This window comes from Oryctolagus cuniculus, chromosome 3 (genome assembly GCF_051225735.1).
Source record: "Oryctolagus cuniculus isolate XC-2025 breed Fujian yellow rabbit chromosome 3, ASM5122573v1, whole genome shotgun sequence".
Classification (NCBI taxonomy): domain Eukaryota; kingdom Metazoa; phylum Chordata; class Mammalia; order Lagomorpha; family Leporidae; genus Oryctolagus; species Oryctolagus cuniculus.
In genome coordinates this window covers 84508295-84527841 of record NC_142869.1, presented here as the reverse complement: position 1 = coordinate 84527841, position 19547 = coordinate 84508295, and the positions used below count along the sequence as shown (strand labels likewise).

The 19547-nt window shown below is 38.5% G+C and overlaps 1 protein-coding gene across 3 annotated transcripts in view; it reads right to left on the bottom strand.

Moving 5' to 3' along the window:
- Nucleotides 1–19273, bottom strand: part of CYTIP (cytohesin 1 interacting protein) — a 74202-nt gene extending 54929 nt beyond the window's left edge. For all 3 annotated transcript variants that reach the window (XM_089329127.1, XM_089329126.1, XM_008258600.5), the window contains exons 1-2: nt 19137–19273; nt 17533–17636 (exon numbers count right to left, since the gene is read on the bottom strand). Coding sequence is in view for 1 of the 3 variants with exons in the window: in XM_008258600.5 (XP_008256822.2) it covers nt 17533–17535 (3 nt within the window). In the remaining 2 variants the exon portion in view is untranslated. The remainder of the gene's footprint in view (nt 1–17532; nt 17637–19136) is intronic.
- Nucleotides 19274–19547: the final 274 nt, after the last annotated feature.

Below are 19547 nucleotides of genomic sequence, written 5' to 3'. Positions count from 1 at the left end.
ACCATTTCACTGTGCTTGCTCATGTGAAACTCAGCCTGAAACTATCCCTGCTTAGACTTCACTATCAAAATGGCATTTCTCAGAAAGCTTTTAGACAAAAACATCTGACAATTCCAAGAGAATCATTTTATAAGCACCTCTTCCAGGAACCGCTATCAACTGTCCCTGGTGGGATTTTATACCTTGGATTCTACTTCTGTATAAGCCATCACTTCCCTTCCCCTACTCAGTGAGTTCAGGGCAAAGACCTGCCTCCTCTTAGTTTTGATTCAACAGCTCTGTTTCCTAGACGTTAATATAGAAACTGTTGTAAACAAACCTGTAAGGTAAACAAAATTGAAGAGTTGAGATTTGAGAACTTGTGATAAAAAGATACTCATGATAGATTCTATTTTCCATAGATGGTAGCCTTGGTTTATGCTATCCCATACATTATCTTTACAGTGTGATTTTTGAAAGGTAGGATATGCATTATCTCCCTTCAAGTCTGAATAAGCCTAGTAGCTACTGCAGAAATGATGTAACACAATGCTTATGGATATTATAAAAAATAATGCAGCTTCTGACTAGCTCTATTGGAATGCCTAGGACCCAGACCCCATGCTCTAAGGAAGCCATGGACATTTCTTTGCTAGGCATAGTCTTTCGCAAGGTCCTAGCTGAGAAACAGCGTCAAACACTGCCATAAGAGCAGTGGAGACTTTATAGGATTCCAGCCCTGAATACTCTTAGCCACTCCAGGTGATCCTGAGTGGAGCAAAAAGCAAGTGTCCTTTCTGATCCCAACCAAAATTTCAGATCTTGTGGGTAAAATAAATGGCATCATTGATTCAAAACACTTAGTTTTAGAATCATATCTTATGACATGACATATAGCCATAATATGTCAGGATATAACACATGAACCTGAAAAAATCCACAAACAAAAATGAATGTGAAGGATCTGTTTGTATATGGAAATAATTGCATTTTGTCTCTCTGTGCCTCAGTTTTCACATCTATATGAGTACCAAAATCACAGGGTTCTGTGAAATTTATTAAGCTGCTATAAAACTATCTGACACAATAATAAACACTCAATAAATATTAATTAAAATATCTAAGAAATCCTGAGCTGTTGAGTACTGACATGGCATGTAGATACAAGTGGTAGAGTCAGATGGTCGCTTTACGAAGAGAGATATTCTTTCTTCTCCTTACATCGATGGATATAAAGGAATCGCCATTTTAGGTGCAATTAGAGGAAGCATATATGACAGCTTTGATAACAATGTGATAACTTCTGCAAATGCCACATTGACTTACATTTTCCACAATGCTAAAAGACCACTATATTAAAACCTTCCACCCTACTTCCCCATTCTGCTTCCCCTTCTTCAGTTTTCACTGGGCGTGACAAGTTGTCTGTGTATTACAAATGACTGCCATTCATAGGAAGTCAAGGAGATTCACGCTTATAACCATTTTGCATCTGATATTTAGTGTCTCCCTGTACTGTGAGACACTGGACATCGTCTCAATTATTCAAGGGAGCATTGATCTTTCAATTTGTTTTCATAAGTGGTTTTCCCATTTAATTTATACAGAGGAGGGCAGGTCACTCAAAACTTTGAGCAGAGTAATCCATCTTCAATTGTCAATTGTTCTAAAGAGTTTGCAAAAACACAACCTGGTTCCAGAAATATGAAGAGTTGGAGTAGTCTAAGGGAAATGGGGAAGGTGGAATTGTCCATGAAATTATACGACACTAGAACATAACCACAGTATTTCCATAACTGATAATGAGTTATCTTCAGTTATGTCGAGTTTAGGGCAATTGTATTATCATCTACTTGTAAACTCAAATGAATAATGAACAGTTTCTCTCTGACTCAGAGACTTCTGTTTTTGTTTCCTGTTTGGTTTAACTTACCCAGGTATCTTAGAAACCAATTAAATATTATGTCAGCTCCTTTAGGGTACATGGCTCTAACCTTTTTCCTTATAAACCAAGAGATTCACCTCATATAAATTTCTGGCCTTTCGGGAAATATGTTATATCATTTTCTTTTTAGTTGACTTAGACATGATACTACTTATTCAGAATACAGAAGAACTCTCTTTGCCCAAGAGAATTAAAAAAAAAAAAAAGTTGGGAGCAGGCATTGTGCAAAATGAGTTTAGCCTACTATCTGCGATGCCAGCATCCCACATGAGTGCTGGTTTGAGCCCCAGCTGTTCCACTTCTCACCCAGCTCCTGCTAATGAGCCTTGGAAAGAAGCAGATGACCTGAGTACTTAGGCCCTTGCATCATGTGGGAAACCTGGTTGGAGTTTTGGGCTGTTGGCTTCAGCCTGGCCTAGCCCTGGCTGTTGTGGCCATTTGGGGAGTGATCTGGTGGATTTAAGATTTTTTTTTCTCTCTGTCTCTATCTCTGTCTCCCGCTCTCTCCCCACCCCTTTCTCCTTCTCTCTCGTCCTCTCTCCCTGTCTATCTCCTGTCTCTCCCTTTCTCTTTGTAACTCTGCTATTCAAATAAATAATTACACCTATAAAAATAATCTTTAAAAAGTGAAGCTTCTGAAGGATGGAGAAAATACACTAAGTGTGATCAAGAGAAAATTTGTTACATTTTATTAATTTAGCTATTTAAATCATTGGTATAAACTGGGCTGAAAATAAAGAAACCAAGAAATAGAGTAAGTAGACAAGATCTCACTGATTTCATCACTGCATACTGAACATAAATGAACATGTATGTGAATTGTAATGAAGAATGGGTTGTACAAAGTACATACTAGAAATCCTCAATGATAAACTGGGTTGATTTGCTGGAGGAGCATGAAGAGCCCCTAACTAGCTGTATGTGAAGTTCTTGAAAGGGGAGATCACCCATATTTTGTGACAACACTTAGCTGAGACTTCTGAAAGCTGATTCAAATTACCAGCAAAATAATAATTTGTAAACAGAGTTTATATGACACAACATAGTTAACTTGTATTGATAAAACATAGCTCTAGGTCTTTCAGATCATTTCCTCCTCTTTTCTGGAAAGAGAAATCAATTTAAAATAACAATAAGGCAATGATTTTTTTTTATATCTTCTAAGTACCCTATGACCACAAGCAATTCACACAAGGATTGCTTCACCAGGAAGGCCACCGAGGTGGAAGACTCAAAACAAAAAGAAATATAGTCACTAACTCCTAGCCCCAGATTAAACACAGCTTTTCTAGGCCTCCCAGGCCATATCTCTTTCTCCACCATTGAGATTTCCTTTTCAATATCCTAATCGGAAGCAATAGAACTCATGGTCTAGCTTCATCCCAGGTAGCTTAGGAATTTCTATACTTTCTTACCCAGTTGCCAAAGCATATAGCCCACCATACAGCCCCTTACATAGTATAGTCAGTAAATACCTGACCATGTTTATTTTGTGTTCTTTCTTATTCATCTGTAGGGACCATGTATGCCCCTATCAGTTCAATGGCGTGTCTAAGACTGGGATGTAATGGAGGACCTGAGCAGTCTCTAGTTTGCTTTCATTACTGATATATACCCACTTAATGCAAGTTTATTAGAACATGAAAACCTTGCTTATTTATGCTGTAAATATTTGGAATGCTTGAATAGGCAATTTTTACTTTGTAGCAAAGAGTAAGACAGTAAGTAAAAAATTATCATAAGAAGTTTGTTTTTTCTAATAAAATATATGGAGTATGTCAGAGTCAATATATTTGCAGGTTTACATACACATAGGGATTGCTAATGTTACTTATTATTTGTTAAGATTTCTTTATTATTTGAAAGACAGGGAGAGATAGAGAGAGAGATGATAGAGAGAGAGAGATGATAGAGATAAAGATAGAGGTAGAGATGGAGATGGAGATAGCGATGGATGGAGATAGAGACAGAGACAGAGACAGAGATAGAGATAGAGATAGAGATAGAGATAAAAGATAGAAATAGAGTTTTCATTCACTGGTTCACTCCAGAAATGCCTGCAACATCTAGGGATAGGCCAAGATTAACACAGGAGCCAGGAACTACATTTGAGTCTTCTACATGGGTGCCAGGAACCCAAGTAATTGGACTGTTATCCACTGCCTCCAGACACATTAGCTGGATGCTGGATCCGAAATAGAGTAGTTGGGACTTGAACCAGGCACTCTTAAATATAGGATGCACATGTCCCAAGCAGCAGCTTAACCAGCTGTACCACATCACCTAATCCTGATGTTAGTAATTTTGATCCAATAATCCAAGCACTTATCTCCCTGTCCTGATGACAGCACTTTAGTTCATTTCTTTGCCAAGAGTCAACAATCCTAAGCCCATAACAATAAATATCCAACAGCAAGTACAAGCAAAAACAAAAACAATACAAAAACACAATACCTCTTCAATACCTAGGAAGGAGGGCCAAGGCCTTTCTGCTGCTGGCTGACTCTGGAGCGTGACACACTATTTCTACCCCATGGCAACTGCTTGCCCTAAGGAAGACCCTTTGCTTGTCTTAATACCTGTGATAATTATCAAAAACCACTGGGCCCTTCTAGATGTCCAGTCATGATGCTGCCAGAGGTCCCTAGGCTAGGAAGGATTGCTGGCACTCACGAGCTTTCTCAATCATGAGAATTGAAAAGAGTGCACATGGTGCAATAAAACTTAAATGTGCCCCATATGATAATAATACTATTTGGTAAATCAATCGCTATCTTAAAATTATCTGAAGTTGTGTGACCTCCATCACAAAATGAAGATTAATATTTATTTTTGTAGGGTTGTTCTGAAGATATTAAAAAAAATCTTAGTGCATACCACATAGTACTTGAAAAAAAAAAAAAGCCTTAGTAGGAGTAATAATACTAGTAGAAACAGTAGCATTAATATATTTTTAATGCCATTAGAAATATCATAAGAAGGTGAAACAAGCTGAGACCCAAGACATGACAGATTGATCAAGTCAACAAACAGTCGTGACAAGCTTCAGGATGATCCAGAAAAGTGAGTCAGTGAAGTCTGCCACTAAACAGAGCAGAGATCAATCTACAGAAAGCATCTTGGAGAAGAGCATCACTTTGAATTTGTCTGCCTACAGATCTGTGCTAAGACTCACAGCAGTGGAGGCCATTTGAAGAGATCACTATAAGAACTTTGAACTAGGTTCCTGAGAAGTGAGACCTGTGTTCACATGCCAGAAGTCTTTGGGTCCATTGAGGAACATTCAAGATTTTTGTTCACAAAGAGAAATCACTGTTTCTACATGTTTCTTCTTAACATGGATCAAAAAACACTGAGAAAACACTCTCAACATTGCAACAATGCCATCAGAACTGCAAGCAAACAGAAATTGAATATTTAAATTTCCTCATTGCTTCTCAGAGTCAGGCCAAACATGATCTGGATGCTTTTACTGCTTTGTCATTCTGGTGCTTTTAGAAGCCCAGTGTGCCCCAAGAATGAGTACTTGGAAGGATCAGATCCACATGGTTCTAAGCCTTTCTCTTAAGTTCTAGATTAATTCTCCAGGAAAATTCCATGACTACCATTCCCAAGGGCCAATCTGAGTGTGCACCAAGTTTGTGCACCATGTACTGCTACAATACATGGGATTTTTCTTACCACACTATAATGCAATTAACTTTCTGGTATCTATTTCCACTAGACTAAGTTCTCTGAGGGTAAAGTCTACTTTCTCTTTCCCACCTTTATGTTTCTAACATAGTGCCTGGCATTGATTGCTGGTTTCTATTTGCTAAATGAAAAGACAAATACTAGAGGCAAATATTAGAAGTATATATACAACAGAGGTTAATGGCAGCAAGGATTTCAAGAGGGAACAGAGGATGGGACAGACATTAGACTAGTGGTTAAGATGCCAGTTAAGAGGGCCACATCACACATCTGAGTTCCCTGGTTGAATACTTGGTTATGGCTTCTGACTCCAGCTACTTATTAATGCAGTCCCTGAGGGGCAGTAATGATAGTTAAAGTAATTGGGTTCCTGTCATCCACATGAGAGACCTGGATGGTGTTCCCAATTCTTTGTTTCAGCTTGGCTATTGTGGGCATTTGGAAAGTGGGAGCACCCTCTCTCTCTCTCTCTCTCTCTCTCTCTCAAATAAATAAAAACATAAATAAACAACAAACTAAAGATACCTATTGCAGCCAGTGCTGTGGCATAGTGGGTAAAGCTGCCACCTGCAGTGCCAGCATCCATATGCACACTGGTTTGAGCCCTGGTTACTCCACTTCCAATCCAGCTCTTTGTTGTGGCTTGGGAAAGTCTCTGGACCCCTGCACCCATGTGGGAGACCCAGAAGAAGCTCCTGGCTCTTGGCTCCAGATAAGCTCAGCTCTGGCCATTGCGGTCATTTGGGGAATGAACCAGAGGATGGAAACCCTCTCTCTCTCTCTCTCTCCCTGCCTCTCCTTCTCTCCATGTGTAACTCTGACTTTCAAGTAAGCGAACAAATCTTTTTTTTTTAAAGATACCTATTTAAAAAAAGAGGGAACAGAGGGATATATGTGACATAGAATAAAAGCCCAACTGACCCCCTTCCATATCTCTAAAACAGAGTTAATGATTCCAGAGACATTTGAGCCTACAAGTAGACATTCTACTTTTAAATTAGCATTTCACAATTCTGGTTGTGACTTTTGTACTTAGAATGCAACATTCAAAATCATAGCTACACTACCAGTCACCATGTACCCACTGGGAGATGAACTGGCCCAAGTGACAAGATGTTCCTGCAAATAGGTACATCATTCACATTTAAAAATTTGGCACTTGAGGAACAGTATTTGGTGACAGCCAAAACTCCTTCAGAGGGAAAGTGGAGATTGAAGAAAAAAGCTGAGAGTGGAGGAGTGTGAATTCAGATGCCTCATCTCCTTGGCTCAACAGAGCAAAGCAATGAAACAACACATATGCCACAATGATTAATGCCCTGGGACTTGGTGACATCACACTTGGGAGATCCAACAACCAGCACCTCATATTCTGGACGGATGGAAAGCCTGATGAAATGCTATGGAGATGAAGTGGGAAAAAAAAAGCCTAGTGAAATGATATGGAGATGAAATGAATAAAAGTCCCCTCCCCATATAATAAAGAGTTCAGTGATGACTCGATTAAGTACACTATGTTTCTAGACAAGTTTAGAGACATAAATTATTATGCTCATGCTTTAAAAATATGTTGATGTCTCCTAGTAGGAAGTGAAAGAAGGCAACATCCTCTCCACCAGGTCTACAAAAGCTTCAAACTCTGTTGGGGTCATGGGATTATGTAGTGGTAGGCAGGCTTCTGCAGGACAGGGATTGAGAACCCAGATAATTTGAGGAGACAGAAAGTACAAGCTTGAGCAGGTGGACCAGCAATACACTATACTGACAGCAAATGTGGATGGGCCTGACTCTGGAAGGAGTTGGGTAAAAGCAGGAGATTCTGGTGAGTACTAAAAATGAGGCACATAAAGGCTTCTAGCCCTGGGTCACAGCCTACTGGCAAGATGCAAATACATTTATCTTCCTGGGAAAGAGCATGTTTTAAAACAATCGTGATGCTTTCAAGTTCCCCTAGATATTTTAGAAAGTCCACCTGAAATGAGGGTGAGGAAAGTTGCAAATTTCCATGTATTTGCACTATTTATGAAGGCAACAGCCACTGCTGGTCCATCCTACTCTCTGCAGCCCAACCAAGAAAATGTACAAGGGCATTTCTAAAAGTTCTTGGAACAATCGAATTAAAAGAGAAGTTTCTTTTGTGGGAAAAAAGTTTTTGAAATCCAGGCATAGTCTTTTCATAACATTTTTCCATGGACATTTTGAACCCATAATATAATATAAATGAATTGGAAAAGTTCATGGACTTAAAATAAAAAGAAAATGTTAGAGATTAAACTCCAATACTCATCCCTTTGAAAACCTCTTAACCAGAACATTTTAGAGGTAAAGTTGAAAAGCTAGGTGACTCTCTGTAAAAATATGAATTCAGGCACACAATTAGTTTGTTTTAGAAAAATACTTGCTTTTACCAATATACTTCAAAAGAAAAAAAGCACAAGTCTTTCCTTGAAGTTATTCTATCTACCCCAGTGCTTCGACAGAGCTACCCAACACCATGAGTTAGTCCTATATTCTTATTTGCTCTAAGTTCCATCCCCACTCTTGCATCACTCAGATCTGAGATAACATCCATGTGTGCATCACTATTGCCAATGTGCTGCACTTTTTCTTTGTGACCATACTTTCCAGTTTTTCCTTAATTATCTTAGTTTATTACAATTTGTAAAATATAGAGGAACCCATCACCACCCAAAACCATCATGAACATTTATCACAATCCATCTAGTGCTTTCTTAGTATTAATTTTAAGTAGATGAGATAATTATGCATACATAATTATGTATCTTTCTTGTTACACTTAAAACACTATATTTTTAAGATTTTTATTTATTTACTTAAAACAGTTATAGGGAGAAGAAAGGGAGAGATGGAGGAGGGGGGAGGAAGAGACAGAGACAGAGAGACAAAGAGATCTTCTAGCCTCTGGCTTACTCTCCAAAACACTATCTTTAAACACAATTTGTTTGTTACTTAAACCCTAACACTGTCCATCCATGATTATTTTCCTTTGTCACTAAGAACCCACTTAAGTCATAATTTTAATTGTAGAATGATGGACCATCTTATAACTGTACCACAAATTACCATTTACTACTAATTTAATGTTTTTAAATATTAAGTTGCTTTCAATATTTCATTGTTAGCAATAATTATGTGATGAAATGTGGGCATAATTCTTTGTCCACATAACTATTTTCATAGAATATATCTTTATATGAAAAAGTACTGGTTTGAAAAATAATGGATATTTAGCAATATCTATCAAGCAGTATCCATAAATTATTTGTAGAAAGGTTGTATATGAAATTATCCATCTTATAAAACTCCTGGGCCAGCGCCGCGGCTCAGTATGCTAATCCTCTGCCTGCAGCACCGGCACCCTGGGTTCTAGTCCTGGTCGGGGCACCGGATTCTGTCCTGGTTGCTCCTCTTCCAGTCCAGCTCTCTGCTGTGGCCTGGGAGTGCAGTGCAGGATGGCCCAAGTGCTTGGGCCCTGCACCCGCATGGGAGACCAAGAGAAGCACCTGGCTTCTGCCTTCGGATCAGCGTGGTGCGCTGGCCGCAGCACACCGGCCACAGCGGCCATTGGGGGGTGAACCAATGGAAAAGGAAGACCTTTCTCTGTCTCTCCCTCTCACTGTCAACTCTGCCTGTCAAAAAAATAAATAAATAAACAAACTCTTGATAACCTTGTTTATGGACCAGTTAAAATATTTGATGTGCTCTATGAAAACTGCTACCTAATTTTGGCTTTAAAATTTTTGAAAATTCACTTGCATTGTATTATACAAGAAGGGCTGCATATTTCATATTATGTTGATTTAGTTTACCACTTGTGTCTTGTTTTGTGATATTTTTACAGATGTGTATGAAAATAAGTTTTTTACATGTTATTTGTGTTTTCAATTCACTTGCAGAAAATTTTTTTACCATAAATCTTTTCCTTGGTGGTTTCCTTACTTGCTTTGAAAATATTCTTTTCCATTAAAACTTCAGATAAATATTCATCTAAATGTCTTCTAAGTTATTTTGGTTACTTATTTATATTTTATTATTTAAATCATATAGAATAAAATTGGTAATTATTTTTAGAGTAGGAGGTACTAAGATGAATTTTTAAATCCAAATAACCAGTTTTCCCAAGCAGCATTAGAAAACTACCCATACCCTTCCTTACTGATTTATGAAGCTTTATTTATGCTATTAAACTTTCCTACTCTGACTTTCAAATAAATAAATCTTAAAAAAGAAAAGAAAGAAATACAGCCAAGATGCAAACCCAAGCACTTTGATGTGGATTGTGGATAGCCCAACAGGCATCTTAACCAGTACACCCAATGCCCACCCTTATAGCTTTAACTGCTAACTAGTGCTATGCTATTTTTATCATTGTGGGTTTTTGCAACTCACTCGTGATTAAGAATCCTACTCTGAAAATAGGGTTTTATACTCAGATCTCTATTAAACCCCTTACTAGCTTCTAATAGCTAGTTATGGCCTCTCTGTGACTCTATTTCCTGCTGTAACATGGGCATATTGATATGACTTCCTCCATCAGGTTGTTACAAAGATGAAACTAAGTACTTGTACAACCTCTCATTTTATAGAGAGAAACCAGATCGATCATGGCACAGAATGTGTGTTTGCAACTAAATGTGAAAGAATAACATAACAGGCAAATACAAATTCCAGTTATGCTGAAGTGGCTAAATTTCTCAGAACTATACCACTTCTAACTTGCTAGCCTCAATTTAGTCTCTCTCTGCTTGTCATAAACTGGTTTAATGGTTGTGAACATGGAGGAGAGTGTTCTAAGAAAACAAAATTCAACTTTGGGAGACAGCTGTTTTTCTAGGTAATAAAGAGTCACATCATTCATCTATTGGTTTCCTCTTTTGTGATTTTGTTACAGGTCCCTTTGGGTGAAAAAGTTTTTGAAATCCATACATAGATTTTTCATAACAATTTCCATGAATTTTTTGAACCCATCATATAACAAAAGAATTGGAACGCTAATGAACTTTATTAAAATAAACAGAAAATGTTAAAGACAGAGCAGTAACTGTGATTGTCCTTTGGATGAAGATTCACTGTCAAGGCTAAGACTTCCAGGAAGAGGCCACCTCTTCCTGCCCATCTGTGCAGCTCCTTAGTCATTTCCAGATCCTTATCTATGAGTGTAAAACACAAAGGCAAGGTAGAAAACTGAACTATATGACTTCCTGGAAATTCTCTGTCCAGTGGGTACTGTCATTATAATGAAACATTACTCTGTTCCCATGAAGCAGTGAAGAAATCTATAACCTATTTAAAAAATAAATTCCTCTGCTTTGGTTAGCTGTAGCTCTTTATAACAGTATTTTATCATCAATTAACATTTACATAGATTTTTAATCAGTTTTGACTTCAAAGCAAAGTTGAGTGGGAAGTGCAGAGCTCCCTACCCCAACATGTGTACAACCTCCCCCACTGTCAACACCCCCTACTAGAATCAGACATCTGTTGAAACTGATGAGTCTACAGTGACACCTCATTATCACATAAAGTTAATAGTTGAAAGTTTACTCAGTGTTGTGAATTTTATATATTCTTGACAAATGTATGATGATATATATCCAAAATTATAATATCATATGGAATAGTTTCATCGTCCAAAATATCATCTGTGGCCTACCTTTTCATCTCTTTTTGATATTCCCTGTTTTTTTTTTTTTATTGCTTCCGTAGTTTTCCCTTTACCATGGTGTTGTCAAATTGGAATTATACAGATAGCCTTTTCAGATTGGCCTCTTTAATTTGATATGCATGTGGATTTCCTTTATGTGTTTTTACAGTCTGATCACTCATTTCTTTTTAGCACTGAATAATATTCCTCTATAGGAATGCATCACATTTTTGTCTACCCATTCACCTATGGAAAAACATCTTGGTTATTTCCAATTTTAGCTATTACGAATAAAGCTGCTATAAACATCTGAAGTATGCTTTGGTATAGATATAAAATTCACACTTAGCATCGAGATCCTTTTTTAAAAAAGATTTATTTTATTTATTTGAAAGTCAGAATTACACAGAGAGAGAAGGAGAGGCAGAGAGAGAGAGAGGTCTTCTGTTCGCTGGTTCACTCCCCAATTGGCCACAATGGCCAGAGCTGCACAGATCCGAAGCCAGGAGCTTCTTCCGGGTCTCCTACATGGGTGCGGGGGCCCAAGGACTTGGACCACTTTCTACTGCTTTCCCAGGCCACAGCAGAGAGCCAGATAGGAAGTGGAGCAGCCTGGACTCAAACCGGTGCCCATATGGGATGCCAGCACGGCAAACCACAGCTTTACCTGCTACACCACAGTGCCAGCTCCTAGCATTAAGATTTTTGCATCTTATTTACCATACAAGTTACCATACTCTTATGGGTATGTTCAGTTTTGTAAGAAGTTAGTAAGCTGCCTTTCAAAGTAACTGTACCATGTTGCATTTCCAAGAACAATTGATGAGAGCTCCCATTAGTCTATATCTTTACCACCATCTGATTTTTTTTTTTCATTTTTTTTGGATTTTCACCATTCTAATAGAGGTGTAGTGGCACCTCAGGGTTGGCTTAATCTGCAATTCCTAATGATACGCGATGTTGAGCATTTTTCATAGTGTATTTGCATCTGTGTATTTTTGGTGAGATGTCTGTTCAGTATTTTTCACATTTACTGATCCAGTTGTTTGTGTTCCTATTGTTGAGTTTTAGGGGTTACTTGTATATTTTGGATAATTCCTTAAAACATATGTCCTTTGCAAATATTTTTCCCAATCGGTGACTTATCTTTTCATTTTCTTAATATTGTTACTCATCAATCAGAAGTTTTCAATTTTTTATGAATAAATTTTTGCCCTCCAAAATGCACAGACTTTTGAGTTCAACTTTTCTTGCTATTCCAGAATTGTGGTTAGAACTCTAACATCAGGATAAAGAAGTCAGAGAGCTGATAAAGACTGGAGCCAGCCACATTCTTCAAGGCTTTCAAAGGGACAGGGAAATGGCTTTGCTGCCTTCAGCTGTCACCCAGACTGTGCCCTATTCACTTCCAGTCAAGTCTAAAAGGAATATCAGGGTGGGAAAAGAGGCACAGGAGATCATTAAAGGTGTGATGAGGTCATGGTATGGATAGGAATGGATAAGACTAAAGTTTTTTCTTCCACTCCCCAAGGACATATCTGTCACCGCTGAGCCAAATCCAAGGGCTGCCAAAAGAACCAGTCTTAAAGACTGAGAAGGGTGCCTGCAAGAAATGAAAGCCAGCGTTTCATTCCTAGTTTGACACTTGCACACTCACTAGCCTTGACAATCCACTCCTATACCTATGTGAACTAAGAGAAAAAGGGACCAGCCCTGGGGGCAATTCACATGGGTCCACAGGTCCAGCAAATTTGGAGAAAGTAGCCAGGTTTGTGACATCTTGACATTTTTCATTTACAGTGGTTGGCTGCTGTACCAGTGAACCTCAGCAGCGAAAGACTGGGAGGTTTGCATAGATGAGAACTTATGAAGCTGGAACTGCCGATGTGGCAGCTGATGTGACTGATCAACTCCTATGTAGATGCCTACCATACAGAGGGCCTCAGCCTGACAGTTCATGATAGAGGAACAGTCAAAAACTACAGAGGAAAGACAACTACTCTAAGAAATGTGAGCAAGGAATGGGTCCTTTTCTTTCTCTTTTATCTCTGCCCCAACTCACCCCAAACAGCAGAAGGCTACAGGAAGGAGAGAGAGATGGCAGCCTAGAGGCAGATATATTCCCAGGTTCCAGCCCCAAAACCTTGAGTCTGACCAATGAAGTGGGAGGGGGATGGCTTTAAACTGGATTGAGATTAGAGCTTCTATAACACAAAATTTGAGTTTATTTTTGTTTTTTAATAGGAAAATGGCCAAAATATAATGTGTCTGCCCAAGGAAAAGAGAAATTTGACAAAGTTTAAGAAACTGGAGAAATCGTTATTACTTTCATGTATATGCCCCTAGGCAAATCAGACTATTCAGTATACTCATTACTCAAAGTAAACTGAATAATCTGATATTGCCATTAGGAAGAAAACTCCACTAAAGTGAAAACATGTGAGAATTTAAGGAATAGGACATAAGTAGACACTTGATGTGCTGTTTTCATGTTGTGTCTTAATTATATATAGTGAATAATGACAGCACTCCATATAATATATTTACAGTATATCATAGCAGTAGATACATGAATTATAAACCTAGAAAAACCTGGATTCAAATCATGAGTATATGCTGGCCTACTGTTTACATAAATGGTCCCCAGTATTTTTTATTTTAAAGAAGGGGGTGGAATTTAATCTTTATTTACATTACACTGTAAGATACGAAATTCACAGAAATAAGAAACCCATTCAGAATCTTATGCTTTGTCATGATTAGATTGAGGCTACAAATTGGAAGTCACAATTGAAAATATGTTCTTATGGGGCTGGTCTGGTGGCACAATAGGTTAATCCTCCGCCTGCAGTGCCAGCATCCCATATGGGCGCCAGTTAAAGACCCAGCTGCTCCACGTCCGATCCAGCTCTGTGCTATGGCCTGGGAAAGCAGTAGAAGATGGTCCAGGTCCTTGGACCCCTGCACCCACGTGGGAGACCCAGAAGAAGCTCCTGACTCCTGGCTTCGGATCAGTGCAGTTCCAATTGTTGCAGCCATTTGGGAGTGAACTAATGAAAGGAAGACCTATCTTTCTGTCTCTCCTTCTCACTGTCTGTAACTCTACCTCTAAAATAAAATAAAATAAAATAAATCTTTAAAAAATGTTCTTCAAAAAATTTGAAACTTTATTTTTTTCAATATTATGCCATATGTTTTACTCCATATCAGTAACACTTTTCAGGAATTTGAGGTAATTAAAGAGAAATAACAAATTGATTATACACTCAAAATGAAGTAGAATAATAATATGATGGTGTGGTTCAAGTAATATTAAAAGGCCCAAGAGCGCAGTGGAGGATGGCACAAATCCTTGGGCCCTGCACCCGCATGGGAGACCAGGAGAAGCACCTGACTCCTGGCTTCGGATCAGCGCGATGCGCCATCGCAGCGCACCTGCCTCAGCGGCCATTGTGGGGTGAACCAACGGCAAAAGGAAGACCTTTCTCTCTGTCTCTCTCTCACTGTCCACTCTGCCTGTCCAAAAAAAAAAAAAAAAAAAAAAGGCCATTACAAATCATCAATGATGTCTTATGTCATGAAAGCTTAATTGGCTGGGCAGAATTTGAAGCAGCCTTTTCAAAGTGGGATAAATATTGCTAGCTAGGGAGGCTGAAGCTATATATCATGCTCGGAGTGTAGAAATGTAATCAGAGTAGGAATACAGAGGGTGGAATGAGAATTTTATAAAGACCTTATCCCACAAGTTATCAAATCCTTTTGCAAATATCATATTATACCCTAAGAACATAACTATGAGGTATTTATTTTCTCATTTTCATTAATGAAACCTATTGAAGCATAATGAAATTGAATGGTTTTTACTAGATCATTCACTGTGCATGGTACATGGAAAGTCAAATCCAGATTATTTTGGCTTCTAATTTTATTTTTTGTATCTATATGACATTCTTAGGGTTCTCTGGCTTTAAATAGGAATAAATACGTGATGTAATAAAATTACTTCAACTTAAAATAAATCATGAGGTATTTGATACCTCTGTGATCTTTCAGATTGCACATGGAAAATGGCCATAATGCCTCTGAACACGGCTGCCGCAGGGATAAATCATGAATTGTGACACAGCAGGTGATAGGTGCTAGAAAAATGATGGCTAGTATTTTCAGCATTTTTTTTTTCATCATTTGTGCATTATTACCATCTATTTTTGTGGGACTTCTTTGTTTTTGTTTTTTTTTTTTTTTTTTTGGTTTGTTTTGTTTCTTACTGAGATGTTACCAGCAATATCCAGAAACATAAGAGTATAACAGTACTGGTAAAATATATATTTAAGTTTTGGCTTTTGGGAAAAAAATACTAAAAAATATAAGTCAAGGTAAGCAAAATTCCTCAAAAAAGCTGGTATTTGGTGATTTCTTACATACCCTAGTTTGTGGACATCTCTGAAGGTGAGGAAGGCATAGGCTGGGTTTGGCCTTGTTGCAGTGTCTCAGCATCTGGGCAGCACTTGGAGAAAAAGCTCAAGGCCTTGAGGCTAAACGACTTTCCCAGTGGTGATCCGATCTCACCTCAGCCCTACTTGTCCTTCATATCCCTTGTTTATTTAGTTGGCTGTTTCAATCACAGCACCCGTTATATGCTCTCATCTTTGTCTTTGAAGAAAGGCCACTAAGATATCAGTGATCCAAGTGCTTCATTATGGAGACAGTGCCCGGCATCACCCGCACTCAAGGCAGCCAGCTGGTTCAAAACCTGACATTGCTCTAAATTACCAAACAGGTACTGGATTTAATTATGGTCAATTTGATTTACAATCCTTGTTTCTTCCCTTTTTTTTTTTTTTTTGGCCATTTTTCTCCTCATTTACTACTGCTTCCATAGAGGGTGGGTGGCAGATATGAACAAATCACTCAGTTTGCTGCATTTTACTTTGTTCTCTTGAGGATTTCCTCAGAATGGATTTCCTGAGGAAAGCCAACTAAACCATTGGCTTAAATACTATTAGTGGATCAATTGCAATTTCAATTCATTGTATCATCTGGGTTGCTCATTACCATTCTGGGGTTAAAAAAATACAACTGGTAACAGCAATAAAGTGGTCTCCTGTTCTTCCTATTCATCTTCTGGTCAAGGATCTACCTGTGCACACTGACCCTGGGCCCTCAGATCCAAGAGCTAGCCTCCAGGTCGGTAACAGCTGAGCTCAGTCTATGACCACCTTCCTGGCAAAAAGGACATCAGTGGCATCCTCCTTCTCTCTCACAAAAGCTAACAGCAAGTCACTAGAGCTAAGATCCAGGAGCACCTTCCAGGAGATTACATACTTTCGAGATCTACTGTGCAGTCTGGTCTCATAGACTCCAGAAGTGTGCCTGATAAAAGTCTCCTGAAGATAGTCCCTGATCTCTATTGTCCAGTCTCAAGTGGAACTCTGACCTGATCTGAATTAGAGGGAATGCTTTGTGATATCCTCAAAACTTACCTTTGGACAGGTAACCTATTTGATTAAGTTTCAGCTGCCCCAGATCAAGTTCTGATCCCCTATCTTACAGAAAACATAAAAGCAACTTGTTGCCCTTTCTATAACAACAAAGAGAAATACCCCCATTCAATCAAAATGTTTATTGATCATTTGTTCTCTGCATATGATGCCAAGATGAAAAGATAGGGCTCTTGTCCTTACAAAATAATAAATTCTCTCCTCTCTCTCTCTCTTTCTCAATTCCATGAGCTGCCTTACTCAGTCTTCAGCATAACAATAATAATATCAAGTTTGACTTCTAGTGCTTAACCTATTTAAATGTGATTTCTCAACAGCTTCTTCGTTTCTCTTTTGTCTAAGAACCTTCAACTGTCTCAATAAGTCTCTTGGTTTGTTTTTTTTTTTTAGCTTGTCCTTGTTTTGATGTCATACTCTCAGGTTTATTAAGCTTTTTTATTATCAGAAGTGTCTACAACTCAACACTGGCCTTAATGAAGACATCCCCCCAGTAAATCCATTGACTGTATGTTATAAGATAAAAACACAAGAGACTTAGTATCAACAAGTAGAAGTACAAAATATTTAGAAAAGAAAACTCCTAAGGGTCAATCTTCATTAAACACTTGGATAAAGAATTTCCGGAAAGAATCCATCAATATTTTACTTATCTGAACATACAACAATTTGTTCTCTTCCTTCCTTCCCCCTAGATCAAAGAAAATAATCCATAATGAGAATCAAGCCACACATTTCATACTCACACTCACCATAGAACTGTACTTGGCAAACTGCAGCCAGCTACTCCTCCTGGTCTCCACGCCAGATCATACAAGGTTTCCTCTAGTCGGCTTTAGTCTGAATTTGCAGCCTCCTGCAATGCAACAGGACACCAACATACTGAAAAAGAAAGTCACTCTTACCCTGATTCCTACTCCCCATCTCATGTTTCCTGAAGTGAGTGCTCATCTATTTATTTCAGGACATGGACTGTCCAGTATCAAATTGTCACAAATAGAGAAAGGGGCGAAAAAAACCAACAACCACAAAAAAAATCAGTGATACCTTTCTGATTCTCAAGCCCTTTGCAAATAGTGAAATCACTTGTGCAATGAATCATGTAGAGAAAGAAGCCATTTCTTCTCTGGAATGGCTCTAACTAAATGTTTTACATGTGACTCTTATGTGGACTATAAACTTCAAGAGCTCTAAATGCCGCTTACTAAAATCTAACTACAGTTTTTATTTCACTTGCTTTTGTTTTCAGGTAAATAATAAATGCTGTTCAGTTGAAAGGAATTTCTTCTATAATTTTTATTTTAAAGAAAACCTCAGCCTTACTTTTGGCTTCATGCTGTCCCACTAAAGCTAGACTTCCCTGATTTTTTTTCTTGAAGCAGAATAGACTTCATCTATATGGCCTATCTTTTTAACAGAGTACCAAGCTGGTTTTCGTCTACATGACATTCATTTCCAGGCCCTAGAAACAATTTATAGCGAGAGCAAATTTGCCACTTGGACAGCTACTAGCACATAAATATGTATCGTGGAAAATTTTCCACATGCACTGAAAACCTCCTAGTCTGCTATGGAAAACAAGTCACTTTGGAACTGTGGAAAATAGGAGCTGTGCTTGCCTGTAAGGCAAGATCTGCCACCGATAGTCACTCTAGCTACTCAGATCTCTAACTGGCTCTCCCTGTATTGCTTTAAGATATTTATTGTGTGTGATCAGCTGAAAGTCAATATTGTAACCGCAAAAAGAAAAAAAAAACTTCTTTGCCTGAATTGTCCCTAAAAGATATCCATTCTGAATAGAAAATACATCTTTTCCTCTCCAAAGTACATTTGAATTGCTTAATTGTTGAATTTATAAAAAGGAAAACTGTTTTGAAAATAACAACAAAAGTACCGAAAACCACTGTAGCCTTGGCTAACCATATGTAAAACAGAACTTCTTTAGTTGCCATCATCAAACATAAAAAATGAGGGAAGAAATCATAATAATTGAAGGTTTTGCCTGTATAAAACGAATCTGACTTGTCCTTCAGGCTCTTCCTGACAGAACTCTATTTTGCTGCCAATACTCTCCAAGGTTCAGTACTATGTAGCATAAATCACATAAAATTGAGGAGCCAGTGACTTTGAAACATCCTCCTGAATGCCTCTATGTCGCTCTACCTTCTCTCCAAGATCAGCTCGACAAGTCCTACGGAGGAGTCTGCCCAGTTACTTTCCCCATAGCTGGCCAGGCACCTTCAACCCTCTATGCTCCAGCCCTTCTAAGAGTCATTAGTATCCACCCAGGCTTCCTTGTCCTAGAGAACTCTCAGAGGCCTTACAGAAATCCCTCTAGCATTTGCTTTATCCCTACCTGTCCCGTAGTGCTGCAGCTGGCTGGAAGAAGGCAGAAAGAGCTGTGCAACTGCCCATGAGAGATTCTGTCCCTGCCTGGAGCTGGGGGAGGGCATGGAGCAGGCAGCTGGAGGAAGAGAAGGCGGAGGAATTCATGTGCCACTGCAAACATGATACAGTGCCAACAAAAACACCATTCTTCTACCCAAGAATTTCAAAGTACTTTGCAAACATTAACTCATGCGCCCAAGGAGTCATGGAACAATTAGTCCATTTTTACATTCTTAAACCAACCGCTGCAGGCAACCATTAGGAAAAGGATTCAGTGCCATGTTTCCTTATTCCATAACTATTTGTTGAGCACCTACTATGTGCTGGGCCCTGGACTTAGAGGAGCACCTACAGGGCTCTCACACTATTCAATGTGCTT